General features: G+C 34.1%; 1 protein-coding gene across 25 annotated transcripts in view; it reads right to left on the reverse strand.

The window, feature by feature from the left end:
• Nucleotides 1–3,868: 3,868 nt before the first annotated feature.
• C2CD5 (C2 calcium dependent domain containing 5) overlaps nucleotides 3,869–24,749 on the reverse strand; it is a 94,421-nt gene continuing 73,540 nt past the window's right edge. For 8 of the 25 annotated variants that reach the window (XM_017522982.1, XM_017522980.1, XM_017522973.1 and 5 more), the window contains 9 exons: nucleotides 24,457–24,555; nucleotides 23,886–23,975; nucleotides 23,303–23,390; nucleotides 22,067–22,153; nucleotides 12,632–12,682; nucleotides 11,625–11,726; nucleotides 10,063–10,253; nucleotides 6,946–7,092; nucleotides 3,869–5,184 (listed from right to left, as the gene is read on the reverse strand). In XM_017522982.1, the coding sequence (XP_017378471.1) occupies nucleotides 5,053–5,184; nucleotides 6,946–7,092; nucleotides 10,063–10,253; nucleotides 11,625–11,726; nucleotides 12,632–12,682; nucleotides 22,067–22,153; nucleotides 23,303–23,390; nucleotides 23,886–23,975; nucleotides 24,457–24,555 (987 nt within the window). In that variant the 3' untranslated portion in view covers nucleotides 3,869–5,052. The remainder of the gene's footprint in view (nucleotides 5,185–6,945; nucleotides 7,093–10,062; nucleotides 10,254–11,624; nucleotides 11,727–12,631; nucleotides 12,683–22,066; nucleotides 22,154–23,302; nucleotides 23,391–23,885; nucleotides 23,976–24,456; nucleotides 24,556–24,749) is intronic. The other 17 variants (XM_017522986.2, XM_017522975.2, XM_017522987.2 and 14 more) reach the window with 7 other exon arrangements.

The following is a 24,749-nucleotide window of genomic DNA, read 5'->3' on the forward strand; positions in this document are numbered from 1 at the left end:
GCCTCCTGGGTTCAGGCAATTCTCCTGCCTCAGCCTCCTGAGTAGCTGGGATTACAGGCACGCGCCACCATGCCCAGCTAATTTTTTGTATTTTTTTTAGTAGAGACGGGGTTTCTCGATCTCTTGACCTCGTGATCCACCCGCCTCGGCCTCCCAAAGTGCTGGGATTACAGGCTTGAGCCACCGCGCCCGGCCTGCATTCCCATCTTAATTACAGCATTTTTCACAATAACCAAGTTATAAAATCAACCTAAGTGTCGACAAACAGATAAGTGGATAAAGAAAATATGGTATCTATACACAATGGGATACCATTCAGTCTTTAAAAAGAAGGAATCTGTCATTTTCAACAACATGAATGAACTTGGAAGATACAGTGTTAAGCCAGGCAAGAATGACAAATACCACATGATCTTACATAGTATATGTGAAATCTTAAAAAGTTGAGCACATAGAAGTAGATAGTAGAATGGTGGTTGCCAGAGGTGGGGCATTAGCAGATGTTGGTCACAGGATACAACATTTCAAGTAGATAGGAGGAATAAGTTCAAGGGATCTATTGTATAACATGGTGACTACAGTTAATAATGTAATGTGTTACGAAAATTACTAAGAGAAGTGGATTCTCAGTGGTCCCACAACGAAAAAGGTGAGGTAATGCATATGCTAATCAGTTCAATCTCGTCATTCCATATATGTGTATATATATATATACATATATATATATACATATATATATATGTATATATATATACATTTTATATATAAAAATGTATACATAATTTAAAACAATTGTTGTAGAAGATTAATATCTGCAATCTTTTGCTATTTAAAAAACTTCAGGCCGGGCACAGTGGCTCATGCCTGTAATCCCAGCACTTCAGAAGGCCAAGGTGGGCGAATCACTTCAGGTCAGGAGTTCAAGAGCAGCCTGGGCAACATGGTGAAACCTGTGTCTAGTAAAATTAAAAAATTAGCCGGGCATGGTGGCAGGCACCTGTAATCCTAGCTACTCAGAAGGCTGAGGTACTAGAATCTAAGAAAAAAACAAACCTCAAAAAATTATACCTATATAATTATATATCTGATTTATACAAATTATGACCATAGGTATATTATTTTATATCATATATATGTAATTATACATAAATATGTTATATAAATACAAATATTTATTAAATTAATAAATTACATATATGGTAATAATTGACAAATATTAACTATAATATATAAATAAATTGATTTATATTAATTATATATAATTATAATTTATATTAATTATATATAATTATTTAGTTATATATAGAGAGAGAGAAAGAGTGTGAGAGAGTCTTTATAGTGCCTTGGCTTTTCTATTAGACAGAAGCCAAGCTTTTTAGGACAGTATTTATGCAACCACTCCTAACATTTCCCTCAGCAAGTTTCCTTATTCAGCCTGGGGTCAAAGAAGTGGTTTCAGTAAACCTCCTGAAGTAGTACACTAAAGTTCATGTGTATACTTATTTTTTGGACAAAAAAGATCCAGCGCTTAGATCAGATTATCAAGTACTCTGTTAAACACCCTCCTCTGAAGGAAAAAGAAGAAGACAGTTTGTAAATAAAATGTGTTGCTTCCACACAACACACATTTTTATGCTTCCATGTCTTTATGTACCTGGTGCCATGAGATTAGGCAGCGTATTGGAAAGAGGATAGGTTTTGATCTCCAGACTTCTGACTCAACTCAAACTGGCTAAGTAGTGATGCATTTATGGAAATAAGAAACAGTACATTTTTATTGATGGAGATATACGGACATGAGAACGATTCAAGATGTGTGAAAACTGATGAACCTTCAGGATGGCCCCCCAAAAAAAAATCAAAGAGAGAAAATAAGTCATTCTAACTAAGAACCTAAAAAAGAAAAGATAGTCACACTGTCCATAATAAAAAGTATAGATATTGTAAAAAGCTACTGTAAAGATAGACAACAAAATGGGGGGAAATTGTCGCACACAGCAGATTAAACAAGAAAAAGTCAAACCCATAGGACAGAAATTTTGATTTTCACAAAAAAAGTACAAACTCAAATGCAAAATAGCTCTATTATTCCTATAGCCAAAAACGTCTTCCATGCATGGACACATCTCAAAAGCGTTATGCCAAATGAAAGCTGCGGAGCACAAGATCCCATTGACGTGAAGGAGGAGTAGATGGGCTGCAAAGGGATACCAGGGAACTTTATTGGTGATGGAAATGTTCCAGATCTGGGCTACATGATGGAACATATTTGCCAAACTCAAACTATACACATAAAATAGATGATTTTGTTGAATTTAAATGATACGTAACAGATTTTTCAAAATAAGTAAGGATACATACTGGGTTATTAACATGGAAAGAGGGAGGGATGTGATGGGGAAACCAGGTAAAAAGGTAAAAAGTAAAACTAAACATTGTTTATATAATCCCATTTATTCCCTTATGAAAAAGCTGTATGCATTAAAAAAAAAACTTGCCAAGTACTTAATACTGCAATCCAATACTTACCTTCGGTTGTTCAAATTCAGAGGCAGAACAGGTGATAAAACCCAGATGATAATGGATCATGGAAGAGTAGGAGGTGTAGGAAGTGAAACAGTGAATTCGTTTGAGTAGTTTCTCTTCGGAGCGGCGATGAAGGATGAAGGGTATGTTAGGTCTGCTGTAAATGCTGTAAACTGGCCTATTTCAAAAAGAGTATAAGTCCCAGTATGTCCATTCCGGATGCTCATGTTTCAGGGGCAATCCACACATAGTGGAAGAGCAGCAGCTCTTGGGGTGTAGGGTAACAGCCTTTCTGGAAGGAGCCAATCTGGACACAGATGATTGTGCTTCAAAGGTAGCCCACAGGAGCAAACAGGCCTATGTGAGTAAATAGGCAGCAAGTGTGGGTGGTTAAGGAAACTCCAGCTTTTCAAAGAATTCAGTCTGGGTCTCACCATGAGTATACAATTAATCATATTAAAAGAGAGATAATGCCACCTGGCTTCTTATGCATTAGGTATTAGCAATAACGTATGTACACAGGACACGACACAAAACAGCCACTCAATTAGCGATAGCTGCATTATTATTATTTCTTTGCCTAGAAAGGACTCTGGAGCACACTACGCAATCACTTAACAGGTGCTGGATGGACAAATGGCTGGATGAACAGATGGATGGATGAATAAACTGGGAATACCCAATTCCAGTGAACTGTTTTTCCTGACTGAGCTAAAACATCATCTCCTTTGGGAAGTACCTCTATTCCAAGCTACACGCACATTTTCTCACTTACTAATGTAGGTTATACAGCCAAATTGCCTGCACTTGAATCTTGGCTCCACTATTTACTGTCTTTGTGGCAACTCACACAAACTCTCAATTCAGCTTCCACAACTACAAACTGGTGCTTAACAATAAGGTTTCCATAAGGATTAAAAGAGTTAATACAAAAATATCTTTATTAGACTGCCTGGCCCTAGTAAGCATTCAATAAATATTAGCAATTGTTAAAATACCACATTACCACATCTTACAAATTATTTACTTGTCTAAGCACTGACTGTAAGCTCTATGAGGAAGAACTTATATGTGTTTTGTTCATGCCTAAAACTGTGCCCTGCCATCTAGCAGGCATTCAATTCAATAAACAGCTGTTGAATGAACACCTACCTACCCTGAAACAATGAAAGAGCCAAAATTACACCTACACACCCCTCAAAAATTAAGACTTGTATTTAATAGGTGCTCAATAGATGTTTGTTTACTAGAGAAACAAATGGAGATGATCGGATGGAAAGTGATTCAGAAAACTGACAGTACTACATGATGGAAGTAAAAAAGAGATTTAGAAATGTTCCAGTTTCTTTTTATAAACTTTTTATTTAAAAAATAAAATTATAAACAAAATACAGAAAAATATTGACACCTGTGATAACAAGGAAACGACTATTAAGGGCAGTATGTTGTCGTGGGGGAACAAAATCATGAGTTTTGTAAAGAAATATTATTGTGCAAAGGAGGAATGTAGTATTTAAGGTTCATTTACAATGGGCATTTGGCATCAACGGAAAAAGTATTTCTATGTATACATTCAACATTCTGCAGCATATTTACATTCAAGTTACATTTCCAAATTCTATGCCAAATACAGTCTAACTCATCATCAAAAATCCCTCAGATATTACTAAAATCCTGTTTATTTGGTAGGAGTGTAGTATTATTAGAAAATAATTCTATGTTCCTATTAGATCAACTGTATTTTCACTACTTCAACAAAATTCACTGACAGTTTCTTCCCAGTTGAAGTCAAGCCTCTTTTAGACAAATTCAATACTAACTCAAATGTTGCCAGTTACAAAATTATAATTTTTTCCTCCTTCCTTAGAGACAGTATTAAAACTTTCAATGAAAGGATACCAGCTATTATAAATTATTTTCTTTTACAAGAGTTAGGATGTATTACAGATACAAGTTGCAGAATTTTAACTTGTTTTCAAAAGATGGCTGAAGCACTTTTTCTTTCCAGTTGTTACTGAATTCCTCATCAAAATAAAACACATTCAGAAATCTACATAGTAGTTTTCTGAAAACTTTTCTCCATTGTCCCCACATGTTTCTCAAATCAGACTGCATACTCACTAACAATTAGCAAATCTCTTGCTTAGTCTTCCTAAATTACACTACAGTAGCTATCCTCATTTCCTGATAATCTTCCCATTTCATTTTTTAAATTATGATTTTATTAAAATCAACATAAATTACAAAGTTTCCATCTTTGCTACAGTTCTCTTAAAAATTTATCTTAACTTACTGAAGTGACCCTTCAGATCCCACAGGGCCTGGCTGTCTACAGTAGGCAAACAAAATGTCAAGAATAGAAAATTCTCATGCCTCCAAAAGACTCCATCAGGCAAATCAAATCTACTCAATTCTTCCTTATTTATCTAAAATTAAGTTCAATTTTAAGTCTAAGAAGATAATTAATGACAAAATAATAGAGACAGATGAATTTCATTTAGCTGAGCTCTTTTTTCCTAATTTTCCTCAGGTTGTAACTTCACCTTCAGTACCTGATGATTGGCAGTTGGCAGTAGGTTGCTGAGTTGACACTACTTCTAAGTCAGATTCACGAACAAAAACCACTGCGTCGCCACTTACATTGATAAGACACTGCGCCTATAAGAACAACAAACAGGACAGGTTCGGTTATACTCAACATGTTCATATTCTGTTACACAAGGGGCAGTGCTATACAGCCGAAAAAGCACAGGCTTCTAAATCATTATGATAAAGACAGACAATCCAACAGAAAAATGAGAAAAGGGTAAGAGGGCAATTCACAAGAAAGAAAACTCAAAGAGCTCCTGTGAACATATGAACACATATTCAAGCCCTCTATTAGCCAGAGATATACAACTAAAATGACAATGAGACACCACTTCATATATACTGGCAAAAAGCTGTAAAAAGCTGGATGTTACCAAGTATTAACAAGGACATGGGACAACAGCAACACACTTAACACTGCAGCGGGAAGCTCAACCATCTAGAAAAGAACCATCCCCTAAAGGAGAAAGAGAACACACACTTTGTGACCCATCAGTTCCATATATATGTGTTCCCTAAAGAAATCTTGGGCATGTATGCAACAAAGATTAATAAGTAACTTTGCATTGCATCATGTTTACAATAGCAAAATACTAGAGACAACCTAACTGCCCATCAAAAGGGAAATGAAAATAAATTGTGGAATATTCATGCCTGAACTACTATATGGAAGTAAAAAATAACCTAAAGCTTGATCAATAGAGTAAATCTTATGATAAATTGACAAAAACAATTTGCAAAATGATATATACAATATGAAATCATTTATGTAATTACATATACACTTATTTATATAAAGAATGTGCAAAATATCTCAATGGAGAAGAACTTTGGAAATCTCTATGGAAGTTACAAAGGTGCTACTCTGACCTAGCAATTCTGTTTCAAGGAATTTTTCCTATAGAGACGCTCACACTTGTGCCAAACACTTACGTATCACATTTTTTTTGTAGCACTGTATGTATTAGCACAACATTTACTGAGAGCAACCTAAATGTTTATCAGTAGGGGACTAATTAAAAAAATTCTGGTCGACCTATACTGTGGAGTGTTATGTGGTTGTAACGAACAATAAAGATAATCTTTATGATCTGAAATGAGAACATTGCCAAGAAAAATTAGGCAAAAGAGCAAGCTGAGGAGCAGTATGTACTGTAAAGCTACCACTTATATTAAACTGGGAGATAAAAGACTATATATATATATATATATATATATTTTCCTGTATGTATCTAAAATCTCTCTGGTTACATATTCTGGAGTGTTACATCTCTAGAAGTTACCAAAAAAATAAAAATAAAAATAACATCCTAAAAAATTTGGTTGCATGTGGGGCAGAAAACTGGCTAGAACAGCAGACAGGGAGAGACTTTTCCATTCACACGTTTTTGAATTTTGAATCATGTACAACCTATTAAAACATTTTAGATACCAAATAAGACTACAATTAATTTTTTTAAGCTATAAAGACATGCATAAGCATGACAACAAAATTAAGATAGTTCATTCAGTTAAAAGAGGAAACAGGCCCACTGAGGCTTCATCCATATTTTTCTAAACACCCACCAAAAAGAGGGTGGAAACAGTAACTGAGGAGCACAAATTCCAGACATGATAGAATAATACCTAGTCACCTGAGATGTCAAAACAGCATGTATTGACTGGTGACTATATATGACCATGGTTATTAATAAATTCATTAAAATGTCTTAAGTATCTAGACTCAAATAGTTCTAAAGAACAATTCTCATTTGAAGGAGGTTAGGGATAGGAGGCCATGGAAGAAATTCTCAGATTCCTGCCAATCGGGAATTTTTAACTGCATCTTACCTGGTTTTTATTTGGATTCTCCATGAAGACACACTGCTTCATTATGTAGGAGACAACGGCATTCCCTCCTAATGCAGCAACATGAGCTCTCACCATTGCAAATACTTCAGCAATAAAAGCATGGAGAAAACCACTAACTCCTCCTTCCTAAATAATAACGCACAAGAAAATCATACTATATATACATGTGTGGATATAGCAATGTATACAACATGTCAAAGGATATATATTAAAACATCCTAAATTATCTTAATATAACAAATAACTTAAACTTCCCTCACAATGGGAATTTACTGCATGAATGAACATTTACTGAACACGTGTCCAGACAAGGATTCACTATCCTTACTTTACAGAAGATAAAGCTGAAGCTCAAAGAATTTATAATTTGCCCATGACTGTCTATGATCAAATAGCTAGCATGTAAATGGCAGGGCAAGCATTCAAATCGTGCTTCCATCTTCAATATCTCCATCAAATCATGCTCATCATCATTAAAACAAATTGATGGCAAGCCTAAACAATAAAACTTACCTGCTATTCATATCTCTCATTCTGAACCTGAATCGTGTTCCAATCAAACTTGCCTTTTCTTCAGTTTCTCAAATGTACAAACACTTTTCCTACTCCAGGGTCACTGCACATGTTGTTCCTGAAGACTTTTCACTCAATTTTTTAAGAGGACAACTCATTCACTCCTTAGTCCCAATTTACATATGTCTTCAGAGATAGATACCTTCTCTGACTGTGAACTCTAAGGTAAATTCCTCTATTATATTCTCTGATAGCCTCTGTTCAATTTCTTTATATTACTTATTCTCCCTTGTAATTATATACTAATTATATGAATAACTGTTTATGTCCACCATGCTCCAGTTCTACTAGACTGTAAAGTCCATTAGGTCAGGAACTGTATCTGTTTTGCACAAAACTACATGCTAACATTTAGTTTAACAGACGCATATAATAAGAATTCCATATATAACTGCCACGAAATAAAACCCAGTATTTCAGAGTATTTGTTCCATATTCAAAAACAAGCAAAACAGAAATTAAAGGCTAGTCAATAGGCTAAAATGCTTTTTAACCTACATTTCCACAAATTCTATTGGGATTTATTTATAGTCTAGGAAAAAATTTCCAACTTTAAACTCAAAGTTAAGGGGGAAAATGACTGCAGTATTAGAAAACCATTTTAGTAGATCACATCTTTCTGAAAACCTTGAGGATCCTACATATAGTTTTGTAAAGATAACTTTTTGTAATTAAAAAATTAAGGGAGTTGCTTCAGCCTGCCTCTAACTCAATCACAGTTCAGTGTATTTTTTCTTTGACTTTTACCAATTTCCTCCTGTTTATCAAATCAATAAATTCTGATGACACAGTAGCTACAGAGGGTTAATTTTAAAAATATTAATTCAATGTATGAAAACAACTCATCAGGCAACTAACATGTTTGGGATATTGTGCTTCACAGTTAATATTATAAGTTTCTGTTGAAGGAAAATCTAACAAGAAGCAACATTTTGAGGTATGGGAGCTTAAGCAGTCAAAACGGCTTAGGAAATAAAATGTTACGGATTCAAAATAATGTAATATCCATGTGCTACCAAGAGCAACTAGAAAAGGTTAATTCGTAATATATGCCAGCTTTTCACACCAAATCTTTGTCAAATTTAAATGGATGTAGAAGTATCATCTATTTTAATTCTCTATCGAAAGGTTTTTGGGAATATCTTGATAGTTTATTTTTCATCTTAACATAATTTGAATGATATAAAAACAAATGTATCTTCTTTTTTAGGGAGGAGACAGAGTCTCACTCTGTCACTCAGGCTGAGTGCAACCGCGTAATCTCGGCTCACTGCAACCTCCACCTCTCAGGTTCAAGCACTTCTCGTGCCTCAGCTTCCCAAGTAGTTAGGATTATAGGTATGAGCCACCATGCCTGGCAAATTTTTGTATTTTTAGTAGAGAAGGGGTTTCACCATGTTGGCCAGGCTGGTCTTGAACTGCTGGCTTCAAGCAATCTACCCGACTTAGCTTCCCAAAGTGCTGGGATTACAGGCGTGGGCTACCGTGCCTGGCCTAATTTACCTAAAAGAAAACATCCACCTAACTAATTAAATAATCTGTCAGAAGCTATTCATTCCTTTATACAAAAATATATTGTGTTTACTCTGTGTGCTAGGCACAGAATGGTTAGCACGATATTAAAGAGAGTATGCAGGATGTTATTCCTAAGAAAGTACAGAAACACTGCTGGTGAAAAAGCACAGCTAAGTCATCTTTATAATGAATACATTTTTTAAAAATATAAACTGCAGCTAAAATAAAATTTGAAAAGATTATTGTATGTCACACCTCAGTAATTAAAAAATGTCCCTATTCACAACATTAATGTGCTTGGTAGCCCTGTTCCATAACATATGACACAACATAATTTTTCTTAAGTTTAAATTCCTGTATTATAAAAGATATAACAGGCTGACTCTGATTCTGAACTTTTCCCACGTCAAATAAAATATTACAAAGTTTAATGATACTCAGTGTGAGATAAGACTGAAGAAATGTCATCCTCATACACTACTGGAGAAAGTAAAAAATGAGCAGCTTCATTCCTTTCTCAGGAGGAAGAAACAACAGAGTTAAATTATATAAACTATCTGCTTAGACATATATCTGTAATATAGTTCTCTACTATTTCTAAATGTGATCTGTCAAGAATTTCTAAAAATATATATAACAGGCAATATATATATTTTAGATATAACATCTAAAATCACTACTTCAATGATAACAGGCAAATAACTACTGAGAAACCTAAGCTGTTATTTCAGGGCATTTTAAACTTCTATTTAAACACAGATATTTGCTTATTTACTATATGATAAGGTTCTAAGATTTCTAACAAAACTAACACAATTCTTGTGATAATCTCAGCTGCTAAATGAAATAAATCTAATCTAGACTCAAGCCAGATAGATTATTAAAATACAAATAAACATTTGTAAATTATTTTTGGCAAAAAATAACAATTTGAAACTTGTTTGGTTTTGTTACTAAATCTTCAGAGAAACTTCAAAAAAAACAATGAAATAACTTCTATAAAATTACCTCCCGAAGAGAAGTAGTCTCTCGAATAAAAAACATGTTAATTATCCCAAGATACTTAGTTATTTTTGCTCCAGGAATGAAGGAAAGAGGTGTCATCTTAACAACTCCAACTGTGGAATTTGCACAAGGTGGAGCAGGACGATTCCGGAAATTTCCATCACCCACTGGACTTGCTTTTTCAACTGTCACAGCTAAAATTGGAGAAAGAGGAGAAAACATTTAGAACAGACGCTGGTAACACAATTATTCCCTGAGGTTTCCAAATAAGTGATGACAACATTCAGCTGTCTGTGAGGCTAAGCCATGTCATGAAAGAAAAGAAATTATCATGCACTGCATGCAATTAAAAAAGAGAGACAGAAAACATGAGAGGAAATACTGGAATGGAATTCTTTTGGAAGAAAAATGGCATTCCTGCAAAAGAAAATGTTGATGCAGTATAGCTACACACACAATGATTGGTTATAAAGTGAAGAAAAAGAAAAAGCGGCAGAGCATTAAAATTATCTGCTGTAGGAACAAATTATTACAAGGAGAGTGTGAAAGTTGTTATATTTCCCAGTGCAATTTTTCCATCTTTTTCAGACGACTTCATCATTGTCAACTTGTAGATAAACCTTGTATAACTAATTGTAAGGTATTTGTTTTCCAAACCTTTTCGATAAACCAACTCATAATTTTAAAAGCTTAACATAATGACCTTTGCTAGTTAAAAGTTGTTTATAAAGTAAAAAAAAAAAAAAAAAAAAAAAAAAAAAAATAAAAAAAAAAAAAAAAAAAAAAAAAAAAAAAAAGAATAGCTACCACTTACTAAATAACTGCCATTAAGCCAGATATATACATATAATCCTTACAACAACCCAGCAACATAGGTTATCATCATCTCCATTTCATGCATGAGGAAATGGAAGATTAGAGAAGTTACTTAACTTGCCCAAGGTCTCATAGCTACTAAAGTAGCACTTCTAAGATTCAGAACCAGATCTGTCTGGGTTTCACATCCTATATTCTTTCCCCTGAAATGTAGTTTTTTCCCCTTTTAATATATGGTAAGCTCTTTCACTCAAATATACTGACCTCAAAATTTACCAAAGCACATGGGATACAGATAACATATAGGTAATGATTCTGATCCTAGCAATAAGGTAAGAGGTAACTACTTTCTCTCCAGAAATTCTTTATTCATTTAGCCCTCTCCATATTGCACTTAATAAACCAACAGATGTCACATATTAAATAGTACCTTGGGTCCTAGAAGCATGTCTCTTCAATAAGAGAGTTGGTAATTTCCTTCCAACTACAATGATATAATATCTATTTATATACTTTTAATAATACCTGCACAAAAAGGAAAATTTTAAAAACACAATTCTATAGGTAAAATAAATCTAAAGGCCTCTCAATAACTTTGTCTAAATGACCATTAGAGTCTGCAGCTTTCACACTCTAATACATGACGCATTGGCAATGTTATTACTGGGTAGTAAGGTCTAGCTTTCACCACTGGGAAATCAGGGATATGTTTCTCAGATTATCATAATGTGGTAGAAACATCCGCCTACTTGTCTTAATTGATCCACGCCTTATGGTCTGAGCTTTCAGTTTAATGAGCTCTATCCAGCTGCTGCATCTGTCTGCAAAGGAACTGTAATCAACTGACGTTGCTGAAAACACAGACAGAAAACAAAAGAAAAAAACAAAGAAAAAAATATGGATGATGTCTCTTACTCGTCTTAACACTCCTTTCGATGATGTAATTTAACTGTAACTCAGAAAAAGAATGGTCCTTTTCAAGTCAGATAAGAGGGATAGTAAAGAGTCAAGCTTTAGACACTGATTTGTCCAAAACCAAGTTCTTAGTTAGCAGGCTGAGCATTTTTGGTGATGTCGTAGTTATGATGTCTCTTAGGGAGAGCCTGAGTGGGGTCTAACATAAATATCTATGAAAGGACCACATATTGTGCTTTAACTAACGTTATTTCCCATTCTTTTTAATTTACAATATTTCCATTGTTTCTATTTTAGAACTTTATAAACAAAACTTTGTGAATCATTCCTTTCCTTAGTTTTACCCTAATTTTTTTAAAAAAGAGAGAGAATCAAAGTTGAATAATACATTTTAAAAAGTCACTGGCCGATTTATCTGTTACTAAAATATCTTCTTTCTACCATCAGTAACAGGAAAACCAAAGGGTCATTTTTGTTAATGTTTTGCTTCCATGTGTGATTTTGGGCAACAAAGCCTCTGATAACATGGGGTTGGGGGAGGTGTGAGCCTCACAAGTTCCCCTTTTAAAAAGAATAACTTTTAGTACTGCTAAGCTGGAAAACAAATTTTAAAGAGCTAAAATTTTATGCTTAGAAACTGGGAAACCATTAACATACTAAAATTTTAAATATTAGTTTAATTGATGTTTTTTAAAAGAACATATTCTACCTAAAAAAAAAGTCAGATTTTGGCATCTATTCCATATCGCCCAGTGCATTTCTTTGACGTCTATAATTTTATGCACCACCAAACTAGAATTTTACACCTTTGGTGACTATTTGCTTAATTAGACAAACTCACCTCTCTGTGCAGCTGGTATACCTGAGTTAGAACTTGCACTCTCCAGGTGTTCTAATAAGACAATATGAACAACATTAGCTCAGATGCTAAGTACAAGCCAGTACCTCTTCTTTGTTATTTGTTAATATCTTCTATAAGCCAGAAGAATAGAAGGAAATCTTTATGGCTTCATTGCAAAAGCAAACCAAATAGAAGTATTTAGGTTTAAAATGCAGTTTCTATTGATACATGAAAACTAGCTCAGTTCATAAATACCATGCCAAAGAAGGCTACTTGCTTACTATAACACAAAAAGAGTTTCAGAAACTTTATAGTCACAAGAAAATATAAACACAGTAACAAATGTGAGTATGATGGAAGCAGGATGTGAGGCTGGGTAGCGAAAAGTGTTAATGTGTTGGGAAGAATACCTGAAATGGAACATGGAAGGGAAATGTCTGCTGTGGGGAAGAGCCTATAAAATTAAAAATTACAGACAAGATAATTATTATGCTTCACAGATCAGCATAAGCTGCTCCCTAGTCTTAACTCTCCTCACCACCAACTCCTTCATTTGAGGACTTCAGTATCAACAGCTCCCTCTGGTGGTATCAAGACTTTGTGGAACTAAGAGTGATCACAGAGATAACTAGGAATCCCATGCCAGCATCACTCCCTTTCCAGTAACCTCACAACAGCAGCATCCAGAATTTTCCCTGATATTTTTTGTTACAGGTATTTAGGTACTGTACAAATTTAAATAGCACTATAAAAAAACTTCACAATCTATTTTCATGCTCATATTCTATCCACATTAGAATATTTAAATTTTTGTTTCAAAGAATTTTACAACTAAAAGAATAGTGTTGCCAATTTAGAAATAACTCATGAAAACCACTGAGAATCATTTGGGTTGGTCAGTTTAAATATATGTATGTATTTACTTAGTATGTATTTTTAGTATCTGTTCTCATCTCTGATATTGAGTGGAAAAAACAAGGCACACAATGATATGCAAAATACTTTTTTTAAAAAATGATGAATAGAGTATCTTTGAAAGACAGATGGTAAACTGTTCAAAGTAGCTGCCTCTTGGGGAAGGAAATGGAGAAGGGAGCTTTATTCTGAACTATGTGATTTTTGTAGTATTTGAATTTTTCACTATATATGTTTATTACTTTTATCCCCTAAAATTTGTAAGGGGTGAAGAGGGAAAAAAGAGAGGGAAAATATTTATTCCCTGCCCTCAAATATAAATGCATCTGAATAAAATCTGAAAAACCAAAGTGTTTAAGGAAGTAGATTTTGATTTCACTTAGGGAGAACAGGTTCATCTTTTAACATGCTTGCTATCTTAATATTTCTCCCAGAAAAAAAGGCTGAAGAGGTCCAAGGCCAGCTGGTCCCAGCAGCAGATAGACATCAGCACCTTGGACTGGTCTGAATACCTCAAATGTCTGATGACCTCACACTTCCAGACCCTCTGCTCCTCCTGATCAGTTTGGTTTCCCAGGTGATAGACTTTTCAAAAGAGAAGGTACTGAAGATATATGCAGTCTGGCTCACTGACGAACTGGGAGTTCTGGTTTAAAAGAAATAAAACAACATGCAGTCTCTAGGCTAATACTAAATTTAAAACATCAGATTTCACTATTCAAGGGTAGAAATCTCCTCAAAAGTCTTTCAGGCTTTGTTGAGTTGTGCTCAGTTGTGTGCCATTTGTAGATCTATACGGAAGAGTTTGAAACAAATGCTTCTTATATTAGATCCCCCTTCTAGCTGCAAACAGAGTTTCAAGCCACACAACAGTCCACTTATAATGTGGTTTCCCATCTAATATAAGAAGATTATTTTGCATTTTTAAGAAGTCACTATTAAGTGATAACCTCACAAGTCCCAAATAAACAACCCTAGCAAAGCAAAACAGGACTATGGTTTTATTATTCGCCTAGTGCACTCTAGCAGTATTTAACAAGTCCTATGTCTAGTGGTGTGGGAGGGAAACTAACCCAGTTTAAAAGCAGTTTAGTGGAAATGAGCATAATGACAAAAAGGATTATTCCTCCCTCAGACATTCTTCAGTACATCTAAAGTCTGAGACTTTTCCATTCTTCTAAATAACTCCTCATAACCAATGACAAAGGTATTTGTTAGCTGCTGCTATTATTTGAATGAACATCCCCTCTAAAACTTGTTGAAATTTAACTGCAATTGTAACAGTATTAAGAAGTAGGACATTCCGGCCAGGGGCAGTAGCTTGTGCCTCTAATCCAAGCACTTTGGGAAACCTAAGTGGGCAGGTCGGTTGAGCTCAGGAGCTCGAGACCAGCCTGGGCAACATGATGAAACCCCATCACTACAAAAAAATACAAAAATTAGCCAGGCATGGGGGTGCTGGTGGTCCCAGCTACTAAAGAGGCTGAGGTAGGAGGATCACTTGAGCCCAGGAGGTGAAGACTACAGTGAGCCAAGATCACAGCACTACACTCCAGCCTGGGGTACAGAGTAAAACCTTGTCTCAAAAAAAGAAAATGGCGGGGGCGGGGGGGGGAAGGCCAGGCACGGTGGCTCACGCCTGTAATCCCAGTACTTTGGGAGGCCAAGGCAGGCAAATCACTTGAGGTCAGGAGTTTGAGACCAGCCTGGCCAATATGGTGAAACCCCATCCCTACTAAAAATACAAAAAAAATTAACTAGGCATGGGGGCAGGCGCCTGTAATCCCAGCTACTAGGGAGGCTGAAGCAGGAGAATGGCTTGAACTTGGGAGGTGGAGGTTGCAGTGAGGAGATCGTGCCACTGCACTTCAGCCTTGACAACAGAGGGAGACTGTCTCAAAAAAAGAAAAAAAAAAGGGTAAGACATTTAAGGTCTGATTAGGACAGGTCTCCACCCTCATGGGTGGGATTGATGCCATTAGAAAAGGGGGGATTTGACATCCTTTTCCTCTCTTTTTGCCCTTCTGCCCTGTTATAACACAGCAAGAAGGCCCCAGCCAGATGCTGGTACATTGATACAGGACTTCCATCCTCCAGAACTGACAGCCAATAAATGTCTTTTCTTTATAAACTGCACAGTCTCAAGTGTTTTGTCACAGTAGTACCAAAGAAACTAAGACAATTACAGTAATAAATTTCTACACTGATCAGTACATCTTTTGACTATTCACTTTATATCATTAGGATTTACCAATCACCTTTGCTCTAGAAAATTAAAGAATATTTGAGAAAATATTATCTGTCTTCTAAATATTACTAAAACTAAAAAGAAATCCTACAAATTTGGAAACGATTCTCTGGTAGGTTAAAATATATGCAATTGGGAATCATTATAATTTATGTTGTATTTTCCTATTTAAACATTTTCAGTTTTATTATGATCAAAACTGGGTTTTATGTTTCTTTAGGAATTTCCATCAATGAATAACGCATTGATTAGTTATGTCCTATAACTACAAAATCTAACTTAATGACTGAGGTAGACAAATTATATCTCTAAACATTCAGTATAAACCTGATCTATGATGATTCTCAAATATCAATGAATTGATGAGGAAACTGCCATATTACACTTGTAAATTACTAAGGCACAAAGAAAGACAGAACTAGCTTCAATCTGGACAGTTTGCAAAGGAAAAATTCAACTGTGATACCTAGATAGTACATACATTAGATTTCAAAGACAATTAACTTTCTTATTTGGGTCATTTAAGTTTCTAATTAAAGGCGTACAACATTTTAAACCACTTGTCTTTCTGCTTCAGTCCCCTTCTTAGATTTTCCTGCTTCCATTTCCAAGTACGCAATCCCCCTCTCACTCCTATCTTTTTATAGCTTTTATTCCAAATAATCTGTTTTCTGTCAGTAACTCAATTCAATTTTCTTTGCTTTTTACTCCCTCTTCTAACTGTGGATTTCACTGACCTCAAGCTGCCTTGAAGAAGCTACAGAGATAAAGATTCTTTATTCCTACTTCTCCATCAATTCTCTTGCCTTCTTTCCTTCCTTCCCATTTCTTGGATGAGTTTTTCACACATTTTCCTCTAATTAGTTTCTATTTTTTGTATTCTCTTCCCCCAAGCATCTCTTTCCTTTTAAAACTAGCCATTTAGTATTTGGCTATCCAATAACATGGAGAATTTCAGCAGTTTTTTATTGTTGCTGCCACTTGGTCATAGTGAAAAAATATACTTTAAAAAAAAATAGAAACAACAGAGGTGCAATGTACTATTAATATATAAAAATGCTTTTAATTAGTATAAGGAATTATATATAGTCATAAGAATTCAAACCATTAGTTGGCAGGAAAAGTAAAAGCTAACTTCTTTATTTTTTAAAAATGTAACATTTTTTTTTTTTAACAAATGTACACTTCTAATTGTTAGCTTAAAACAGTGTTAGCAAGACATTAAATTGAAACAAACTATAATCTAGAAGTGAGACTGTCTCTAAAAAGAAAAAAGTGATTTGGCTTAACAAAAGAAAAAATAACTCTTCTAGCCTCCAATAAAAAACTTCTAATGTAGACACCTAATTTTGAAGTACAGTGTATTATGGGTACAAGCCAACTTGTTTTCTTTAATATCGAATTTCAGATTTTAACCTCTACTTGCCACAGCAGTCAGCAGCTAATGTAATAAATAGAATATTCCTGCCAGCCTATAGCTTATGCCACCGAACATGAGGAAAGTACTCTAGTAAAGCAAAACAAGAAACAAGGTGGGTATTAAAAAAAAATGTCTTCTATACAGTTTTACTCACCAATATTTAAAACTAAAGTTGATCTAATTAAACCCTTTTAAAGCTTTAAAGGATCAGTGTTCTGATGAAAACTATTATCCTACCTTAGCTAATATTTTTTAAGAATTTAAAATGTATTTAAAGTGGTACATGATTTATACACATTTGTCTAATCTAAGTTCTTAAACCTTACAATACAGCAACCAATAGCTCAAGATATAAGCCTTTAAATGTTTCTCTAAAGTAATATGCTAACTTTTTATAAAAATTACATGTATAAAATTCTTGAGATAAACTGAAGTCTATGAAAAAAATCTTGCTGATTTTTTTTACTCTTCTCCCAAATACCTCCACCAGCTCCCCCTCCATTTTGTTCTTTCTTTTATATATATATAGAAATATATATATACACATTATTTTTAAAGCCTATTAAAAATAATTTCATAGAAAAACTCGTTTGGATATCAATAAGGAGAAAAAAACAAACATTTTATTAAAATTTGCTATAGCTATCATTTTTCTCATAACACACTCTTGTATAAACATAAGTAATTCATGTTGATACCATATCATCTATCCTTTAATAAATTATTTAATCTCAGCACTAGTTAATATATCAAATCAGAAAAATCAAGATAACCAGCAAGGTAACACCAAATCAACCATAAATTTGAGACACACATCAAACTACTTTGTTACTTTTAAAAACAAAACCAAATATAACAAATGATGGAAGGAAAAAATTGAACATGGATGGACAGTTCAGACCCAGGCTTACTCTACACAGTGAATTAAGATACATGTTACTGAAGTAACGTTTCTTTACATGACATCCACCCATTTTCAATAACACAAAAAGATAATGAAAGGTTTATCTACAAGTAAAAAGATGGAAGTATTAATAAACATACTACGCTTGGCTCTTGAAACTACTCCCCCAATATAAAAGGAAATAAAAAATTTTAACAATCATCCTATTTGTGATTAAAAACATGAAATATAAACTGGAATTCAAAGTTACTGAAAGTAAAAAAAAAAAAACAAAAACCTATCACCATATCTAACTTAACAAAATGATTTAAAAACTATACTTTTATTTATCAGTATCAGTAGTTGACTTTTAAGCCTTTTGTGGTTGCATATTTTAAAAATCAGACAAGTCTTCTGAGCATTTATCCCTAACACTCTACTTCCTCTCTTCCTATTTCCACTAAATTGCTATGCTTAATTTTTCAAAACATTGCCTTCTGTCATGTTACAACATTCGATTACTCCATTTATGTTATAAGACTCTGTTATATTTTTCAGGCCTTTTCAAAACCTATCTTACCCTCAAATTTTCCAAAATATTTTGAGATAACTTTAAAAACTGTATTTAGCCCATGTCCTCCTGAAAAGACTTGAGGAAACACAAGACAATAAATAAGCATGCAACGTAAACCACAATTTACAAACTACAGAAATATTTACAGAAAGGTACAGATACAGTTTTAAGTGTTTACTGATGATCTTATAATGCAATATTCAAGGAAAAGCACATAGGTTTTACAGTTAAGCACTTAGTATAGAAAGTTTTACATATATTCATATTGGATGTGATGGTCTGATGAAGATGATGATGACAACAAAGGGTGGCATGATCTGAATCAATGGTTTTCAAACTTTTTGAGACCCCTTTCTTCAAGTGAAATCACATACAGAAGATGGATATGTAAAAACACATGGAATTGGCTAGATGTGGTGGCTCACGCCTGTAATCCCAGCACTTTGGGAGGCCGAGACAGACAGATCACAAGGTCTGTCTGGCCATCCTGGCCAACATAGTGAAACCCCATCTCTACTAAAATACAAAGCATTAGCTGGGTGTGGGGGCACCTGCCTGTAGTCCTAGCTACTTGGGAGGCTGAGGCAGGGAAATCACCTGAACCTGGGAGGCAGAGGTTGCAGTGAGCCAAGATCATGCCACTGCACTCCAGCCTGGTGACAGAGCAAGACTCCATCTAAAAAAACACATGGAATCAAAGCTGCTTTGTTTCAAAAAAGTAGGGGATCCAGGAACCTACGCTATTCACTCCTGTCCTTCTTTGTTCTGTTTCACCCTGCCTCCTGGAAGGCCATGAGATACCTCTGACATGGTATCTCATGGTTTGGAGGAGCAGAATTTAAAATTATTGATTTAATTGGTTAAAAGTTATTTGAAATAATTTTTTGAGACAGGGTCACTCTGTCGCCCATGCTAGAGTGCAGTGGCATGATCAGAGCTCACTGCAGCCTCAACCTCCCCAGGCTCAGGGGATTTTACTACCCCCGCTTCCTGAGTAGCTGGGACCACAGGCACATCACCATGCCTGGATAATTTTTCTATTTTTTGTAGAGAAGAAACTGCTAGGTTCAAGCAATCCACCTGCTTCAGCCTCCCAAAGTGCTGGGACTACAAGTAGGAGCCACTGCGCCCAAGTGAACACACTTAAATACACAAGCTTGGTGTGACCTTGGGGACTAATTTAGCTTTTGATTTACTTTTTGAAAATGTAAGTATGTTAATAATTGAAGAACCATAAACTACAGAAACCCAAGGAATTTTAGAGATTAGAGAGAATCTTAATCTTTTCACATTTTACACATGAGGAACTGAGGCTCAAAAAGGTTACACAATTGGCCCTTCAAGTTCTCACGCCTAATCAGTAGCAGAACTGAGGAAAGAATCCAGGTTAGTTGCTTTTTCACCCTACCTCATGGTCCCTCTCTATACTCCCTTAAATGAGTTGCAAATATTTTAGGTACTGTTCCAATAGGACTTACTCTACTCAAATTCTTATTTTCTTCGTTTTTAGTCCACAAAGTATCATTTTGCATACCATATGCTAATATTTGCATAAGCACCAGTTTTAATTCCTTTGAAAACATTTTGAAAGCTACTGTAGAAGTGAAAAGTTGTCCTTACAGACAAGGCAAACTTAGAGTTTAAATCTGATCTTCTGCAGAATTCGGTAGGTATTAATTACATAGCAAAACAGAGCTAATAGGGACCCCAGGTCCACAAATATCTATTCCTACAGATCAGCAATCAATCAAACCTTTGTTGATTAGGTTTTAGGGGATTTTTGGGGGACGCCTAATGCAGAATAAGGATAAATGAAATTATACCTAGAAGTGATTTGGAACTAATACTGAATAAATACAAGTTTCAGTATAAAGTAGATGTTAAATGTTAAAGGAAAAAAAAAAAATTTGCTGTATAGTGAGTCCAAGGAAGACTTTTTTCTTCTTTTTAAGAGAGGGTCTCTCCCTATCGCCCAGGCCGGAGTACAGTGGCACAATCACAGCTCACTGCAACCTTAACCTCCTGGGATCAAGCAATCCCCCACCTCAGTCTCCCAAGTTGCTGGGATCCAGGTGCACACCACCACATGCAACTAATTATTTATTTTTTGTAGAGTAGGGGTCTCTCTATATTGCCCAGGCTGGTCTTAAGCTCCTAGATTCAAGCGATCTTCTAGCCTCAGCCTCTCAAATCTGCTGGGATTACAGATTTGAGCCAGGGGGCCTGGCCTAAGGAAGACTCTTGACAGTTCTGCCTTCTGTCTGGAAGCTGTATTTAATTCATAAATCTGAACTCACATTACCTTTGAATTTGATTTTTCCTCTCTGTTCTTTCAAGGACATTGAGATATGCTACAATTCTCTGTACAGTTCTAAATCAGAATTTTAGGTGATGACAAAAAGGAAAAAGGACCAAAGTTACCAGATTACACAGTTCAGAATCTGGAAGCAGCTTATTTTTCATCTTCAAAATATGAGACAAGATCTGTTTATCTACATAAGCAGATCTTGTACTGATTTAATAAAGATTCTATTGACATATATGCAAAGTGAATATAAAACTATTCTGTATTATACATAATTTGATATCAAATAACAAGTCGGAATAAAAAAAAATCAATTATAAGACATAAAATTTAGAATAGCTGATTTCAAATAACTGTATCATTTCTCAAATTTCATGAAAAACACATCTAATACATAATGCTACAAAATAAAAAATAGTAATTTTAAAATTTTTGTAATAAAAATTATACTAAAATCAGATGAGAAATGAAAAACAATACCTCTCACTTTTCTCCAAAGATTATGCAGATCAAAATAGATTTATTGCTATTAAATTAAGGAGCTATCAATTTGCTCTGGGAAAAAAATGGCAGTGTCTTATATAAGTACATAACAATGTTCTTCAATTATCACCACAGCAAAGACAGGAAGCTTATCCCTTTCTCACTTGTACTACTCCCACTCAAAACCTCTTCACATATCTTCTGGAAAAAAAAAAGCATTCTGTTGTCCATGAAAATTGAAAAATTTTTGTGAATGTTTAATTGTTGCTAGAAAACAACTTACCAAATATAATATAAATATCAAGTGTTTTATGTATAAATGGTTACTTGCGAAATCCAAATCTTTGAAAATAAAGCTTTAATACATTAAGGTATGAAAATGGAATATCGTAAGAAAAATTCCCTGAATAACTTAAAATGAAACTATTGAGAAATTAAAATAAGAGGAACATTAATTTCTCCCCTTCATGAATATGAAGAAACATATAATGAGGGAATGAAAGGTACATTGTCACCTCAAGGTTAGTAAGATTGCCTATAATGAAGAATCAAGTGAAAGGAACTAGAAACTAGGATTTGTGTTTGCTTTTTCCCTTACTTAACCAACCTTTAGCTGGTGGTAAAGGATGTGAAGGAAGTGAATCTGAACACAGTTCCAGTGGAAATTGTAAAAGTTCTTCATTATCTGTAGAGGCTAGAAAGGCAAGAAAAATAAGTTATTTAGTAATGATTATTAATTTTTTAAAATTAAGAATCTGTGACAACATACATATACATATTCTCAGCTCCATCTCCCCACCCCAATTTATTGTGGTTATTTTCTTCTTGATTTCTCCTACGGAAACCTTCCATCTACATGATGCTGTGAGTGGTGCTATCTTCCCTGGTATGACTCTTGTGAGACTTTAGGAGATTAATACTGGCAAACCACTTAGTACAGTGCTTTACAAATAATAAATGTTAGATAATAATTAATATTCTACACTTTGTCCATTACTAGTTTTTATAATACTTAAGCCAGTTACATGACTTCTTTGATAAATATCTGAAAACATAATCATTTAATGTATCTACCTGTCATTAACTCACTGCTCAAATCTTATCAACGCCATACATGTAGAATGCAATCAACTTTTGAAAGTTTAGGACTAATCATGGAATATCACAGAAAAAATTACCTTAATAACTTATAATGAAATTACTTGAGAAGTTAAAATAAAAGGAACATTAATTTCTCTCCTTTAGGAATATTAAGAAATGTATAATGAGGGAATGAAGGATAAATTTTCACCTCAAGGTTAGTAAGATTGCCTATACTTCATTTAGCCAGTATGTCATTTAAATACAAGAAAGTACAGTATCCCTCCTTATGTGTTTTTCAGAACACATAGTTTCCAATAATCTGAATTTCTTCAGAATTTATTAAGAATAGTACTTCCTAAATTTTACTGGATTAAGGCCACCTTTGTGAATCTGTTGAACACTATGGAACTTGTCCTGAGAACAATACATAGGCACACAATTTTGCCTTGAAGACCTTGCTAGAGATCTTAGTGTAGAAACCCCTATATTACTGCAGAATTAATATGTTATAACTTAAGTCTAAATAACCTGCAGCATTCCCTATGTAAATACCAGTCAAATACCACCTAGTTGTGTGTGAAAAAAATCAAGTCAGCCATATGCTTATCCACATAGTTATCTCAATAAAGATCAACAGAAAAAGCAGCAAATATTCTCCAAGAAACAAGACATTTATTGAATTCACTTGTCCTCTATATTTTATCACTGAACCGTAACACAGAGAAACACAAACTGAACCTCCTATCCATTAAAGGTTTACCTCTTTGCAATGATTTTTCAACATGTGTTTTGGTGGTTTGTAAAGCCTGATTTTTGTCAAAAGTTATTGCGACTGCTGTGACTGTAACCTAGAATTACAGAAACAATATGGTTAGCACAATAATCACTGCCAAAACTAAGTTTCTTACATATTTTTTTCAGTACCATGCAACAACCTATACCAAATGCCTTTTCTGGTTAAAATCCTCAACCAGAATTAAATATAAATTCAGATACACAAATTACGACTATGACAAACAGGTATACCTAAATCTAAGTATTCCAGAAAGAACTCAAGAACCTTCTCTTAAAAAATGGGAACTAGTAAAATCCCACATATTGAGTTCAGGTCCTACTGTATATGTGCTAGAGCATATGTGTGCTTACCCCCTTGGATAACTAAAATCCAGAAAAAAGAAACACACATAGCCTAATGCATACTAACATATTCTTTAGTATTGTGGGGTAAACTAGTATATGCTTAAGTTATTTATGGCAAAATTATAATAATTAAACAGATAATAAAAATAATAAAACAGATCAGATAAAGGCTATTCTTTAATAATGGACTAAATCTTAATTACCTGAATTAATTCATCTTCAGGCAGAGATACCGTAAAATTTACATGGCAAAGGCAGCAGGGGATCATAGATCGTAGTTTAAAATATAGGCTCTACACAATAGAAAATATTAGTAATGTCACTTTTTTATTTAAAAATTTACAAAGCTGATTTTCTTAATGTACATAATATTATAGCAAATGGAGAGTTAAAAATTAAAACAAAACAGGTCCACTTTTGTTTTGTGTATTCTTACATTAAGAATATATTTTTTAATATTTAAGTAGACAGTAAGATTTAATCATTTGTCAATAAGTTACAAAAAATAAGTTTTTAAAAATTTACACATATACACTAGATTTTTATGAAATTTAAAGCTATTAACTAACTTAAATTATATTTCTTTTATAGTATGATATAGTAAGGGGGAGAGGACAACTTTACTATCTCATTTGATGACAGAGGTAAGATAAGTAGGTAGGAATGATTCAGCCCACAACTGTGTAAGATATTACAGATAATACAGAAAATAGACACCTTTAAAATTTCATTATCTTAGATGTTTGAAATAAAATTTAGTCAGAAGGTTCTTACCTTGAGCAAATTTTCACAGAGATCATTAAAGTTCTTATTGAGAGCTTGATTAGTCAAGTTGAGGCTGCTTAATCTGATTACTCTTACTGAAGTGAACATCTAAATGTGGGTGACATAACATGTCATTTTATTATTTTTAACTAAATATTTGAACAGTTGATAAATTGCCAAATAATTAACAATTTAACTAATGCAGTAGAATAAGGATGATATTTTAATTGCAATAAAGAGGTCAAAAAGAAAACAGATGGAACTTACTAAAATAACTTATGTGTTACTTGCTTAAAATTAAG

This window comes from Cebus imitator, unplaced genomic scaffold, assembly GCF_001604975.1.
Source record: "Cebus imitator isolate Cc_AM_T3 unplaced genomic scaffold, Cebus_imitator-1.0 Scaffold25, whole genome shotgun sequence".
Taxonomy (NCBI): domain Eukaryota; kingdom Metazoa; phylum Chordata; class Mammalia; order Primates; family Cebidae; genus Cebus; species Cebus imitator.